The sequence below is a fragment of the Pyrus communis genome, chromosome 15 (genome assembly GCF_041283825.1).
Source record: "Pyrus communis isolate YQ-2024b chromosome 15, ASM4128382v1, whole genome shotgun sequence".
Classification (NCBI taxonomy): domain Eukaryota; kingdom Viridiplantae; phylum Streptophyta; class Magnoliopsida; order Rosales; family Rosaceae; genus Pyrus; species Pyrus communis.
The window spans coordinates 39,397,501-39,411,441 of record NC_142579.1 but is presented as its reverse complement, the minus strand read 5'-3'; the positions used below and the strand labels follow the sequence as shown (position 1 = coordinate 39,411,441).

General features: G+C 34.4%; 1 protein-coding gene across 1 annotated transcript; it reads right to left on the bottom strand.

Annotated features, from left to right (window-relative positions):
- Nucleotides 1-4,095: 4,095 nt before the first annotated feature.
- LOC137711544 (1-aminocyclopropane-1-carboxylate synthase 8-like) lies at nt 4,096-6,910 on the bottom strand. The gene is made up of 4 exons (XM_068450794.2): nt 6,658-6,910; nt 6,096-6,227; nt 5,595-5,755; nt 4,096-5,292 (listed from the first exon to the last, which is right to left on the bottom strand). Exons 1-4 carry the CDS (start codon nt 6,796-6,798, stop codon nt 4,344-4,346), a joined length of 1,383 nt encoding a protein of 460 aa, XP_068306895.1. The 5' UTR covers nt 6,799-6,910; the 3' UTR covers nt 4,096-4,343.
- Nucleotides 6,911-13,941: the final 7,031 nt, after the last annotated feature.

The window sequence follows — 13,941 nt, the reverse complement described above, 5'->3', positions numbered from 1 at the left end:
TTTCAATACAGCCATGGTAGCTAGGCTCCAATTATACGTTAGAAATTTTTGCTTGATGAATGGTACTCCTCCAGTAACCTTCACAAAGAAATCAAAAACAGGTTAGAAAATGATAACTATGAATAAAGTTACAACAATAAAACGAAAACAGTTAATTTTTTTCTTCGAAATGGTATATGTGAATGCTTGATTAGAACACGATTTAGGTTGATGCGTATAACTGCTCTCCTTTAGAGTATGTCACCTCCTCAAGGACAATTACAATACTCAAATCGATCTATGAGCAACTCGAATCTTTTTTGTTTGGATGAAGAAGTTGATGGACCAATTAGAGAATGTAAAAGTCTTGAATGAACAAGAGAATCGAAGAGAAGGATGCATGCTAGAAGTATATATCTTTCACAAGACCGGCACTCCAATATATATAGGGGAAAAGCTAGCTTGGAAAGACGCTGGGAGTAATTAACAAAGTTTAAAAAAAATGACCAAATTCAATTCAACAAAATTCTCTTATGAATTAAAGAAAGTATGATCGATAATACCAATAGAACGCATAACGGATATATATAGTATTGAAAACTTGAAAGTATATATTGAGTTCAAATTTTATGCATCCAAAATCCTATGTGTCTATCTGTGTTCTATCTTTTTGAGAGACACGTGTCTTTTTTATTTAATTTATCATTAGCTTTTAATTTTTTAATTAAGAAGATAAGTTGAAAGTTAACACTGTTAAATGAAGTTTAAATGAATGGTCACGTGTTGCTCAAATAAATAGGGCAAGGAAAGAAAGGTCATAGAAGATTTGATCTCGTACATAAAATAGAAAACATTGTTGGAATTTAATTAGTATTTCCAAAATACTTTATCCTTTTGTGAATTCGAGACCTCCAATTCATTGGCGATATCAAGTTTCATGACTTTTAGAATCTCCTAGTTGGGATTGGTTTGATTGTCATCTTCCTTTTCAATTATGTTTGTTTAATTTCATGCTAGTATTGGAAAGGGGTAATTAACCAAACAATATATCTTGTGGTATTCAGAATGAAAGCTGTTATTAGCACTTCAAAAATCTCATTATACACTCCGCACAAGTGTATTTTTTTCTTCTAATTATAGAAAGTTTAGAGTGCCAAATAAAATTTTAGGAGTTCTAATAACAATTCCCGTTCAGAATTAAAGAATTAAAGAATTAAAGAATTACTGACTTTGGTTTGTTCGATGAAAAGAAAAACTCATAAAACATTGGATGGAATGGACAGATTGGTTTATCTTTGATTCAGTGAATCAATCTGTAAAACATGCAAATTCACGGAATCTATTTACCATAAAATAACTTGTTTTGGAAACCCCGAAACTTCACTTTTTAGAAATATATATGCCATTTTGGTAAAAAATTTAGTTTAAATGTGTGAATTCAGCACAGAATCTACCTGCGTGGACAGAAATGGAAATTAAAATGGCAGTCTGGTGGAAACTAAATATAACATATACAAAAAATTTTACAAGTTCATGTTTTGCAAGCTCAAATTTTTATCCATCTTTTTGGTAATTTTATTTTGTTTTTTCGTTTTTAAATCTAACCAAAAAAATTGGAGGGGAGAAGTTGATGGGAGATCAAGAAACAAAGCTACTAGTACATTTTATTCAGCTAATTTACATACAAATTAAAAGAAGAATGACAATGCGTGATATTTTTTTGGGTAAATTACACTTTCATACATCAGGTTTGGAGTATATTTCAATTCCTTACAACATCTTTAAAACATTTCACTTTCATACCTTAAGTACTATTTTATTTCAAAATAATACATCCGTTACATTTTCCATCTATTGATCCGTTAAATGCTGACGTGGCTGCCACATATATGCCACATGGCTGCCAAATGTCTGCCACGTGGCAAATAATTTTTTTTTTTTTTTAAAAAAAAAATTGAAACCAGTGTCTTCCCCCCCCCCCCCCCCCACAAGCGACCCTAACCCAGAACCCAAAAACCTGCAAGAAGAAGAAGAAGAAAAGGGCGGGAAAAAAAAAAAAGGCCCTAGTTCGTCCCACCCGAGCCACCCCTTTCTCCCATCCCCCATCACCCACAAAAATTCCATCCGAGATTAGGTGGATCTATCACAAAACTAGTCCAAAAATCATCTCAAACTCAAAGTATTTTCAAAACCCAACCATACGGAAAATCACGAGATCTTGACCCGAGGGCGGGAAAGGGGGGAAGGTCGCACGGCGCTGGGGGGGGGACGAACTGGGTTTGGGGTTTTTTCCCTTCTTCTTCCTCCTGCTGCAGGTTTTTTTTTTTTTTTTTAATCTTCTTCTTCTTCTTCCTCCCTCTTCTTCTTCTTCTTCTTTTTGCAACTACAACAGGTTTTTTGGGTTTTGGGTTAGGGATAGGGATATGGGTCGCTGGAGGGGGGGAGGGATAGTGGGTTTCATTATTTATTTATTTTTTTTTTTTTGGAGAAAATTCAGGTTTTCAAAAAACATATATTTTTTTATTTGCCACGTGACAGACATTTGGCGGCCACGTGGCATATATGTGGCAGCCACATCAGCATTTAACAGATCAATGGATGAAAAATGTAACGAAGGTATTATTTTGAAATAAAATAGTACTTAAGGTATGAAAGTGAAATGTTTTGAAGATGTTGTAAGGAATTGAAATATACCCCAAACCTGAGGTATGAAAGTGTAATTTAACCTTTTTTTTTTGCTGCAATTATGACAGATGTGATTATGTCATTGTTAGTATTGAGAAAATGGGAGTATTGGCTCCTAACCTAAAAATTCACGAGAATTGGTCCCCGTCATAACCTCCATCCAAAATATAGAGTTTAGATGGGCATATAACTATATAAGGGACAAAAGTTCTAACGTACGTAGTTACCTAAAATGACCATTATTCCACATTGTTAGAAATTCAAAGATTAACTCACAAGTTTTTAGTTCAGTACCAAAACTCCACTTAGAATAAAATTTTGGGACAATTGCTCTAATTTCATTTTTCATTCTTCCTACTATGCATTACAATGCCTTAATATGTCTCTCAAGAATATACTCCTACCACACAAGTACCAATTTTCTTTTGTTCTGAGCATTAGCTATTATAATTGGTCCATTTTATTTCAGCTTGCAACGACTAATCTAAATCTCTCATGGTAATTTGTGTTCAACATGACAGAGTGGATTCAAACTTGTGAACCGGTATGTTAACCATTTCATTGTCGCATCTTTGCAGTATTCGTTTAACTTTTGAAATTTTTTTTTTATCACCGTATCGTATTGTATTTTTGTATACGAATGCAAGCAACACCGGTTAATTAGATTCTGATTTGCACCAAGGCTAGTGACTGGAAGTTGCTGCAAATGCTTTTTAAATGTTTCAAACCAGATAAAAAAATAGTAATCTCTTAATTTTCAATATTGGAAAGTTGCAAGGAATTTACAAGACGTTTGATGCAACATATGCCAACACAGATAAAACCAAACAAATAAGAAGATAGAATGATGTTCTGTTTATGGTCTGAGTTTTTTATTTTCTCTTGTTCAAAATTAAAGCACAATTAGAGTTTGGTTTGTTCGATTAAGGGTTCAGGGTTTAGGGAAAATTGTTTTGCATGTAGTGGAAAGATGCGTTTAAGCATTATAGTGACAAGTTCAATACAGATCAAAACAACTTCTATGACTAATGACTGGGGTGTTTTTTGGTTGGAATATGACCGACAAGGCCTTTTTTTGTCCAAAACAAAGGGTAGGATGCGAGAAGTGAGTCTCGATGAAAAATCTTGTCAAGACTTTCAATCTGATAAAAAAAAAGAGTTTCGCACCTTTACAATTAATGACAAGAGCTATCATCTAAAATAGAAGGTCCTTTGGCTACGAGTTTTTCCATTTATAATCTACGACTAAAGGATTCGAATTTGAAGTTATCACTAAATCATCAATAGTTAATTAACAGATTAACTGGACATTAGAGGACTGTTTTTAGATTAAGGAAGTCCTTTAAAAAGCAAATATATACATATACATCTCACATATAGTTTACTACTATCATTGTTTAGATATTATACAATATCAGCAACACTTCATCATTAATTTACACACATACATACAAATATATGCATATGAGACTACATTTTCATTTTTTTCCAATAACGTGCCGTGAACCATCATTCTTACGAATATAAAATACCACACAAAATACAACGAATAAATACAATAATTAACTACATTTTATGGTGATGAAAACATAATCTGCAAGCATCACCTGCTTAATCTCTACCGTTATCAGCAAAACAAATAAATTCAGTATGTCACACAGGATGAATTACTTAATTAACTAACGGTCTGGTTCACGCTCATATGAAGCCAATTGGAAAACCCACTTGCTCTTTAACCACCTGGATTTGGACAGTCCTGTTTGCTGGTGAACAATTGTGGAGTCAACGAGGGCCTTGACACGTTGCATTGCAACCATTAGGGTTTCTTCAGACATATTTGCAAAGCACATTCTAAACCAACCCGGTTCAGAGCAATGGCAAGAAGAACCGGGAGAGATATTCAACCCGAATTCACAAACCACTTTCTTCCAAAGCTCCTTTTCAGCTTCAAAAGTGTTGGACCTCAAAAGGTGCCTCATGTCCACCCAGCAAAACAACCCAGCATTGCTTTCCAAACACCTAATCCCTGCCCCCTTGAGCCCACAAACAAGCATCTCCTTTCTCCTTTTAAGTCTCCTTTGATTCTCCTTCATGTAGTTGGCGGTGAATTTCTTGTCTTTCAGCATTTGGGAAAGAGTGTACTGAGTTTGTGAAGAGACAAGTCCGAAGCTTGACATCTTTGTAGCTGCGGACACAACAGTTTGATTGTTGGAGTAAATCATGCCTACCCGAAAACCCGGCAGCCCGAGATCCTTAGAGAGGCTGTACACAATGTGACAACGATTCCATACTTCATCGTCTTCTAGGTTTCTTTCAGTTAGAGCTTCTGCGATGCTTATGAAACTAGGGGAGTTGAAGACGGTTCCTGAGTATATTTCGTCGCTTATTATGTGTATTTCTTTTTCCATGGCGAAGTCTATGAGGTGGTTAAGTTCAAGTCGAGTCATTGTTGTGCCTAAAGGGTTTGAAGGATTTGTGACCAATACTCCTTTAACTTTTAGGTTGAATTTTTGGGCTTGTTGGTAGGCTTCTTGCAATGCAGACTCAGTGATTTTGTATCCATTTTCACTTGTGCATTTTATAGGAACAATTTCAACTCCGGTACGCCACTTCAGATCTCTATCAAACCTGCCAAAAAGAGGAAGTGAACAACAAAAATAGTTGAGTTATATTTTCAAACAAAATAGAAGTATTAATTAAGAAGTTATACGCGGGATTAAATTATTAATTGTATGCATCGGTTCATGCATGTGAAACTCACAAGTTATAAATGTTTGTGAGACTCATTTTTGAGTGGTGAGTTTTACATGCTTGTAGCTGTGACATAAGGGTTTATATGTAACTAGCATGTACAAAAAATTCTCAGAGTACAATGAGAAAAAAATGATTGGGCGTAATTACGATGTAGCGGACAAAGATTAGATCAATACCCTGGATAGTATGGAATGGGAAGGAGGAAGGCTTCACCGGGATCAGCAAGGCAAAACATAAGAGTTTCGTTGGCAGAAGTTGAACCGGCTGTGAGCACAAGCTTGCTTGGATCAAATTTTACTTTGTTTCCTCTCATATTTGCCATGAACTCTACCATCTCCTGTATATAAAAGCGCATATTAGTTTACAATACACACACACACGTATATATTAATCCATGATCAAAATTGTAAACATAATATTTATTAGGTAATGCTAGAGAAACTAAATTTAAAAACAAAGTTTTGAAAACTAAAGAATATATATGGAAGTTGATGATTGGTTTATTACTTAAACTTGATAAACGTGTTTATTTCTATTGGTGACACATAATATATTTTACAAATTTAATATCCAAATTTATTCTCCATAGCATTCCCCATATTTCTTAACAAAAAAAAATGTCAATGTATACATTTAGAAGATTAAATGTTTACATAAATTTAGAAGTAACTACGTACATTCTTGAAAGCAGGGAAGCCGTTGTAGTCTTGAAAGAGAGCCAACTCTCTGAAAACAGATTCTCTATTTCTTTTCAACTCCAGTGCATCGGGATTGCTTGCGAGCCATGACTCAATACGGTCAAACGAGAGCTGCACAGAGAGAGAGAGGGAGAGAGAGAGGTGTATATGGATAAGCATGTTACCGGAAGTGGAATTGCGTAAGAGACTAAAGATGTACAAAATATTAACACTCAAATAATTATAAAAATTAATTAAAAAATGTATAAACAGATATAAGACCATGAGCACGCACGCATGCAAAACCACCAACCAACTTGGATTGTGACTTTGAACAACCATGTACCATCTGATTGATTACATGATTATTTCTTATCATGATAGCTTGAGGCTTGACCAAGCCATGAGATATTTTCAAAATATTTTGTGGCATAGAAGCTAGCAAGTAGTACTTTTTTTTCTTTTACGTTAGAGGGCTTCGAACCTTATACTTAATTTACTAATTCCAATGGACTTTAGTAGCAATAATAGATCGTAGATTTTCATGATGACGGATTCTCACCTGATTCTCAGCAAGTCCCATCTGAATGATACCATTTGGATTTTTAACTTGATCATATGGGTTCTTCTCGTATTCCTGCCATCCCAGGAAGTAGGATGAGTCCTGGCCATGCGAGTCACAACTTGCTTTCCTTGACAACATTTTCAGTGCAACCAAGCTTGCTAGCCTCTGGTTAAGTACTTGTGAAATGAAAAGAATTTTTTCTTAACAATCTGAGAGAGAGAGAGAGAGAGAGAGAGAGAGAGAGAGAGAGGTTGGTTTTTAGGAAGGAGGGTTTGCTTTGTGGAAATAGAGCGCTGCATGCATATAAATAGGGAGCCTCAAGGCACGGGGGCACATGAGGGAAAAACTCGAAAGGCACATTAGTCCGACACTATGAATAATAAATTGACGGTGCTGATTCTTTGACCAGTGCTTACAAATTATATAAAAAATTTATCTTATAAAATATAAAGTAATTATAACTGCAATCACAATTAATCACTTCATAAATCCTAGTCATTTTATGGATATAGACATTATTATTAAAATTTTGCATGTACGTACTTCTCTTACTATACTAGTTGATTGTTATATATAGCACATAAATAAGAGCATTATAGAATTTTTGTTAACGGCCTATACATATAAAAAATGTTATAAATTCATTTCATTTAAATGCAAAGTAAAATCCATCCTTTTGGTAATCTTTTATTTATAATAAAAGTGGAAGGAGATGAGAGATCAAGAAAAATAGCTCATACCACCCCACATTCACGCAGCTAAATTACTTACAAACGAAGAGAATAATGGCTATATGCATGATACTTTTGGCTGCAATTTTTGACATATGTGGTTATGTCATTATTCCCATCATTAATTAAACATTATATTTTTAGTTGCTGTAGGTGGATAGGATTATTGGATGTCGAAGACAGATGGCACTCAACTATGACTTCCAGTGAAGCACCGACACACTAACGTCATGTCTTTTTGCTCTGAAAGCGAACATTATGTACGAATGTCTTTTTGCGTCATCGATCTCCAATTAATCAAGTTTTTGAGTTTTCAATTTCATAATATATAATATAACCGCATAATCAAATGTCTTATGGTAGGGATATGTGGAAAGGGATCATCAACGGATTTTATTTTTAAGAATTATGTGATTGTGATCGTTCATTATATATCATGTGATCATAAATTATTTTAAATTTTTAAATTTTAAATTAAATATAAATAGTACCAAACAAAAATTGACTGCATGATGTACGATGAACAATTACGATCATAGAATTCCTAAGATCCCTAGAAAAATGATCCACCTAGGATCCTTTTCCGGAATATGTAACCACATTAATCAAGTGTGTTGTGGTAGGATTAATGTTATGGTTTCAATTTATATATTTAAAATTTGTTAAAATAGAGACGGTTGAAAATACAAGTTAAATGCGCTAGCAAAATTTTGACGCTATTTACTAGCTAAATTAGCAAATTTTAGTAACTCTTTGAAGTGCTGTTATAATTTAAATTAAAGTACACACATAGAAGAGGATTCAAACTCAAGGGAAAACGGCGAGTGCATTCTTTCTTATACTCAAATTTATGTTGTTTAAATAAGATAAAACTCTGTAAAAAACATAATTCAAATAAGAATAAATTATACAAAACTACATTAAATATTGGGTCAACTACAGTTTTATACCCCATATTTAAAACATTTCAATGTCATACCTTATCTTACGAATTTGTTGCAATGTCGTACATTCGTCAGTTTGTTTGTCAATTCCTCCTTTAAATGCAGACGCGGCTTGAGGCGGGCCCCCTCGCTGGCCCAACTGGATTAAAAAATTAATTAAATATTAGAAATAAAAATCATTTAAATATTTTTATAAAAAAAGGTGGGACTCATCCCTCACAAACCCATCACCATCACCCTTATTCCCGGTTCACCTCAGACATCAACCTCACCCATCTTCGATCACCCCAACCTCTCCTCTGCCACCTGTTCGACTCCCCCTCCCTCCGTTCCTTTCCTCCCCTTCCTTGACAAACTATCCACAACGGTCATTTGAACATGAAAAATATAATTTTACATAAACTTCCAGCTCTCTTTCTATCGCCCTCCTCCTTCCCACCTCCATTACTATTGCTAGATTACTTGCAGGTTAGAGAAACGGAGGAAAGAGTTTGAACCCATCAACTCCTTCCCTCCTTCCCTTTTCTCCCTCTCCAATCTTGCCATGCTGGACCCATCTTTCAACCTAGTATGTGGCAAAATTCCACCAGATCTCTACCTCTCATGGGCTCAAACCCGACCCGATCCCCCTTGTCTTCCCTAGTTTCCAACTCGAGATCCAAACGGAGCCACTGGGAAATTTATAGGTCGTGAGTAGAGGTGTTAGACCATTGGCAGTGGTGGGTGGTGGAGGTGTTGGACTAGCTTGAGAGAGAATTTTGGGGGTCTTTAATTTGGAACTTTTCCTGGTGCGTCGTGAGCTTTATGGGTCGGATCTTCCAGTCGAAGAACAACTCATCGACAGAGCTCATATTCCTGTTCAAGAACAACTCAATGATATTGAGTCACGACGATTTTGAGGTTCTGAGTGTACTGGGCGAGTTGATGAATATTTTTGGTTATTGATCTAGGACTCGGCGGCGAGGAGAGTGTAAGGAAGATGAGGATAGCAACAGAGGAAGAGGGAGGATAAGGAGTGGTGGGGGAGGTTTACACAATGAGATCAGCTTTAGAATTTTCAACTAAAAAGTGATTAATTTGGTAAGATTTGTGTAAAATGGTTGTGATTGTGGCATATAGGGCTTTGGATGAAGTCTAGGTGAGGGAGGAGAGGGCGAGGTTGATGTCCTTAGGTGGGCTAGGGAAGAAGGGTGAGGGTGATGGGTTTGTAGGGGGTGGATCCCACTTTTTAAACAAAAAAATTTAAATGATTTATTTTTTAATATTTAATTAATTTTTAATCCAGTTGGGCCAAAGAGTGGGCCCTGCCTCAAACCACGTCAGCATTTAACGGAGAAATTAACAGACAAACTGACGGAGGTATAACATTGCAACAAATTCGTAAGATAAGGTATGACATTGAAATGTTTTAAAGATGAGGTATGAAACTGTGGTTGACCCAATAGTTGAGTTAATTTTGTGTAATTTACCCTTTAAATAATGGCTTATTTATATTTCTTCAGATCAAGATTTGTCTTTAAGGATAATAAGCATGGTTTCATTTTTTATCTTAAACTCAAATATCATACAAAGATGCGGATGTGTATCTATTGTCTAAGATAATGTGTCTATCACTTTGTATTCAAATTTGAATTATCTTCTCGTAAATTAGAATATCTTAGAATATCAAATAACATTATTAACCTTATTTTAGTTGAGAAAAAAAAAAAAAAAAAGAAGAAGAAATTATCACATCTCTTGATACTTATAAATCGGTTTGATATTTCGTAAAAAAGAAAATTGATATATTTGCATGATTGCATCCTTTGGAGAAGAGGTGGTGAAATATCACTATTATTAGAGTGTCCTGAGTAGTTGTAGTCAATCGTGGAACCCAGGAAGCCTGGTCTTGTATACTTCTGCAGATCCCTCCAAATCAGGTAACCCAATTGGGGAACATTTGGGACTTGCCTTTGAGTTCCTCTTTGTTTTTATTTCTCGGAGTGAAGAGAGAGCGGGAGAGAGAGAGAGCATTCTGCAAAGCTTGGCATATGATGCCATGCCAGTCACAATAATGTTAAAGAGACTCTCTTGAAATGAAGCTATTCATAGACTCTCGATCACTTTATATTTTTAGTACAATATTTTATAATGTCGTTATATAAATTGTGTCAAAAATATATAGTAACCAAAAATTCATAAAAAATTTATAAAAAATCTCACTTTAGATAAATTCTCATTTGCATTTCTCTTATCCATATGTTTCCCATATATCCATTCTATCCAATGGTGAATGATTAACACGGACCAGGTGGTCCTACCGTACCATTAGATGCACAGAATGGTAGAGAGGAGTTCCTGGTTGTGGGCTGTTGCCAGGTGTCGGGTTTTTAATTCGGACATCGGGTGGTCCAGACTCCGTGGCGTTTACGAGCAATGAGAATCTCAATAGAAAGCGTGTAGAGTTAGGGTAAGGGCTAGCAGTGTCATGGTCCAAATCCATATGATATATGGGTCCCATTTAGAGCAACTCCAGCGTGTCAGCCCTTCTTTCAAGCTATTCATTATTCAATCCACCTGGTAAACCGAAATCGCTTTTTGCATTCCCACTGTTGCACTTCAATAGCCATGGCAATAGGCAATAAAATATTAGTATTTTTTTATTTATAAAATAATACAAAATAATTTTATTTGTAATTTCGGATAAGATTTTTAATCGTTCTCGTTGCGCCACGTGTCATTATCCGAAAAGTTATAAAATAATACAAAATAATTTTATTTGTAATTTCAGATAAGATTTTTAATCGTTAACTTATTTCGTATAAATTACTCGTTTAGTTTTCTCGGCCATTTTCTTATTGCCTTCTCCCTTCTCAGCGTTAAAGCTTATCTCCCACTTTATAAATCTCATGAAGTTATTTAAATTTATTTTGTAAATAAATAATTTACTATTAATTACATCGATATTTTTGCATAAAATCGGCTGTGAGAATTATTAGACCATACAATTAATCAAATTGATGACAATATCAATGTTAATTGACAACGAATTTTTGAAACTTCTCAGAAATTCTGACAGTCGTTCTTTTTAAAAATACTACATACCTACTATTTTAGATGAGTTTCTGAGAAACAACTGAAGTCTTATCCCATATCTCAACTGAACCCTACTAATTAATTTATATAGCTAGCTAGCTCCCACTGCATGCTGTTTCGTTTTAAGGATTGACTTCTATAGCTATCGAATCATCATAGAGAATCAAGTTAACACGTGCCCGATAAATTAATATATAATCCTTAGAAAACTAATCATTCGAACATTTTGCATGATTTTATATAATCGATAGTCTGTGAACATAACATACTACATAGTTTACGTATACTACATAAATTGCTAATTAATTTTCTGTTTTTATTTGAGTGCTAATTTAACTTTGACTTGTAGAAAAGTTACATATACGTGTGATTTTCCCAACACTAATACAACACAAAGCAGTACATTAGCTAGATTGATTATTTAAAACAAGTGATTAAGGGAATGACGGAAAAGGGTTGGTGTGTGGTTTATTTTCCATTCATTAAACTTGTCTTGTTTAGCATAATCACACGCGTTATAGAGTGAGGTACAGCTCAACTGCAAGATTTGTTCTTGATTCTCTGGCACTGAAACTGCAATTATTTTCCACAGATTCTGTCTTAGAAAAAAAAAAAAATATCAATTATTCATACAAAAGAAGTGTTTTTTTATTTTGAAATGGAAACCATCATGGTGAGCTGCCTGAAAACGGTCTAGATAGTGACTATTTTATATATATATAAAAGAAACTTTAGCGATACGAGTAAAATTTTGTTAATTAAGTAAAAAAAAAAATTACATTTAATCGAAAAGATATAAACATAATTCGTCATAATACCACAAAAAATAACATATACATTATCTTCAAAAACAAAAACAAAAAATATAAAAAAAAAAAAAAAAAAAAAGGAAGAGGACATCAAACCTAATCCCTCCAAAACAAAACCTAAAAATAATAATCTGCAAAACTAAAAACAAGAAAAGAACAAAAAAGGAACTAGATAGTGACGAAACAACGCGGTTTTGTAATATGTCTTAACAACCTATTTTCTGCTAGATGAGACCCTGTGAGACCATGGGAAATAACCTTTACTTTTATTTATTTATTTTTCTAATTTTTGCAGAAGTTTTTGGTGTTATTTTTTTTAATTCTTTTTTGTCCTTGGGAGGTCAAAGTCGTGCTCACACTTCGCACGGCAGAGATATGAGTTTGACGATTTGAGGGGTACTTTTTTTGTGGGTAGTTTAATTTAGATAACTCGATCACAAAAAAAAAATTAGATAACTTGAATTATAGTATGTAGGTTGAGAGATTTTTCGATCCATCTAGTACACAAGTACATGACGTTTTAGTATAATGTGTGAATTTTTACTTTATTAGTATACCTTATAAAACATATCAATTGTCTTCTACTTTCAACACGTGGAATAATACACCACCTGATTTGTGTTCTCGATACCTCTAAAAATGCATGATGTTGGTGATGATGTGTTTTGAAAATATTAAGTGCCTTTTGGAATTGCTAGTTGAATGTTTTCAACAATGTTATTTCCATTATCCTTACGTAAACGCGCACTTAATTAATGGTAACAAACAATAGCAAAAATTTGCTAATAGATGTCACTCTGCTCAATTTCAACCGATTGAGTTAATAATGGGGGCAAAAGCACCCGAATAAGGAGAAAAAAAAAACAATGGTCAAATTGGTTACGCAATAAGAATCCTAAATGATCCTAAATGAGATGTTCATCCAAATACATAATTGTATTGAGGTATCAAAACCGGCATTTTCTTCATTCAGGAAACTCTTTACATGATGTTGGGACTGCATCTCTTATATAACTTTGGGTAAGCAGAAAGTTACTAGCTGCTATTGCATGGATGCATGGCCACCTTCCAAGCACACATAATTTTGTGAACATACATATGCCACTTGTGCATTTGTCTTTCTTGTTTTGCTTAAGAAAAAAGTTCTTAAGAAGGCATAGAGGTTCAACTTAATTTAGCTCTTGTATGATCGGAATGCATGCATATATAGTAAGTTTTTTAGAGTGGAAGAATTCGTGTCTTGAAAACAATTAAGAGTGATGGAATCCTAACATATGATTTGACAAAAGAAAAAGAGAATATAACATATGGGGGAGAGAGAGAGGGGGGATATGATAATGATTGTGCTATTTACACACATTTTTTTTACTTTTTACATATTTTTTTTTTATTTTTTTACATACATTCTTAATTTTCGGACGTCAAAACAAATGAATTGAAGTGAATCAAAATACATGAATTAATAAAGAATGTATAAATAGTAAAAAATGATGTGTAGATATCACATTCTTATAATAATTGGGTACAAGAGACGAGCGAAAGGGAAGGGGGCACGTGGTTTTGTAGTACAAGATGATAGAGGTCCTTTGTCTGAAAACCCTGACTGCCATGTGGAAACCACAATGAAGTGAGGAGCAGTTGGTTCCCCGGCCACACTGATCATTTGTATGACTTTACAGTTTACGGACTTAGAAAAGGCCCCAATATATGCCTGGTGACAAC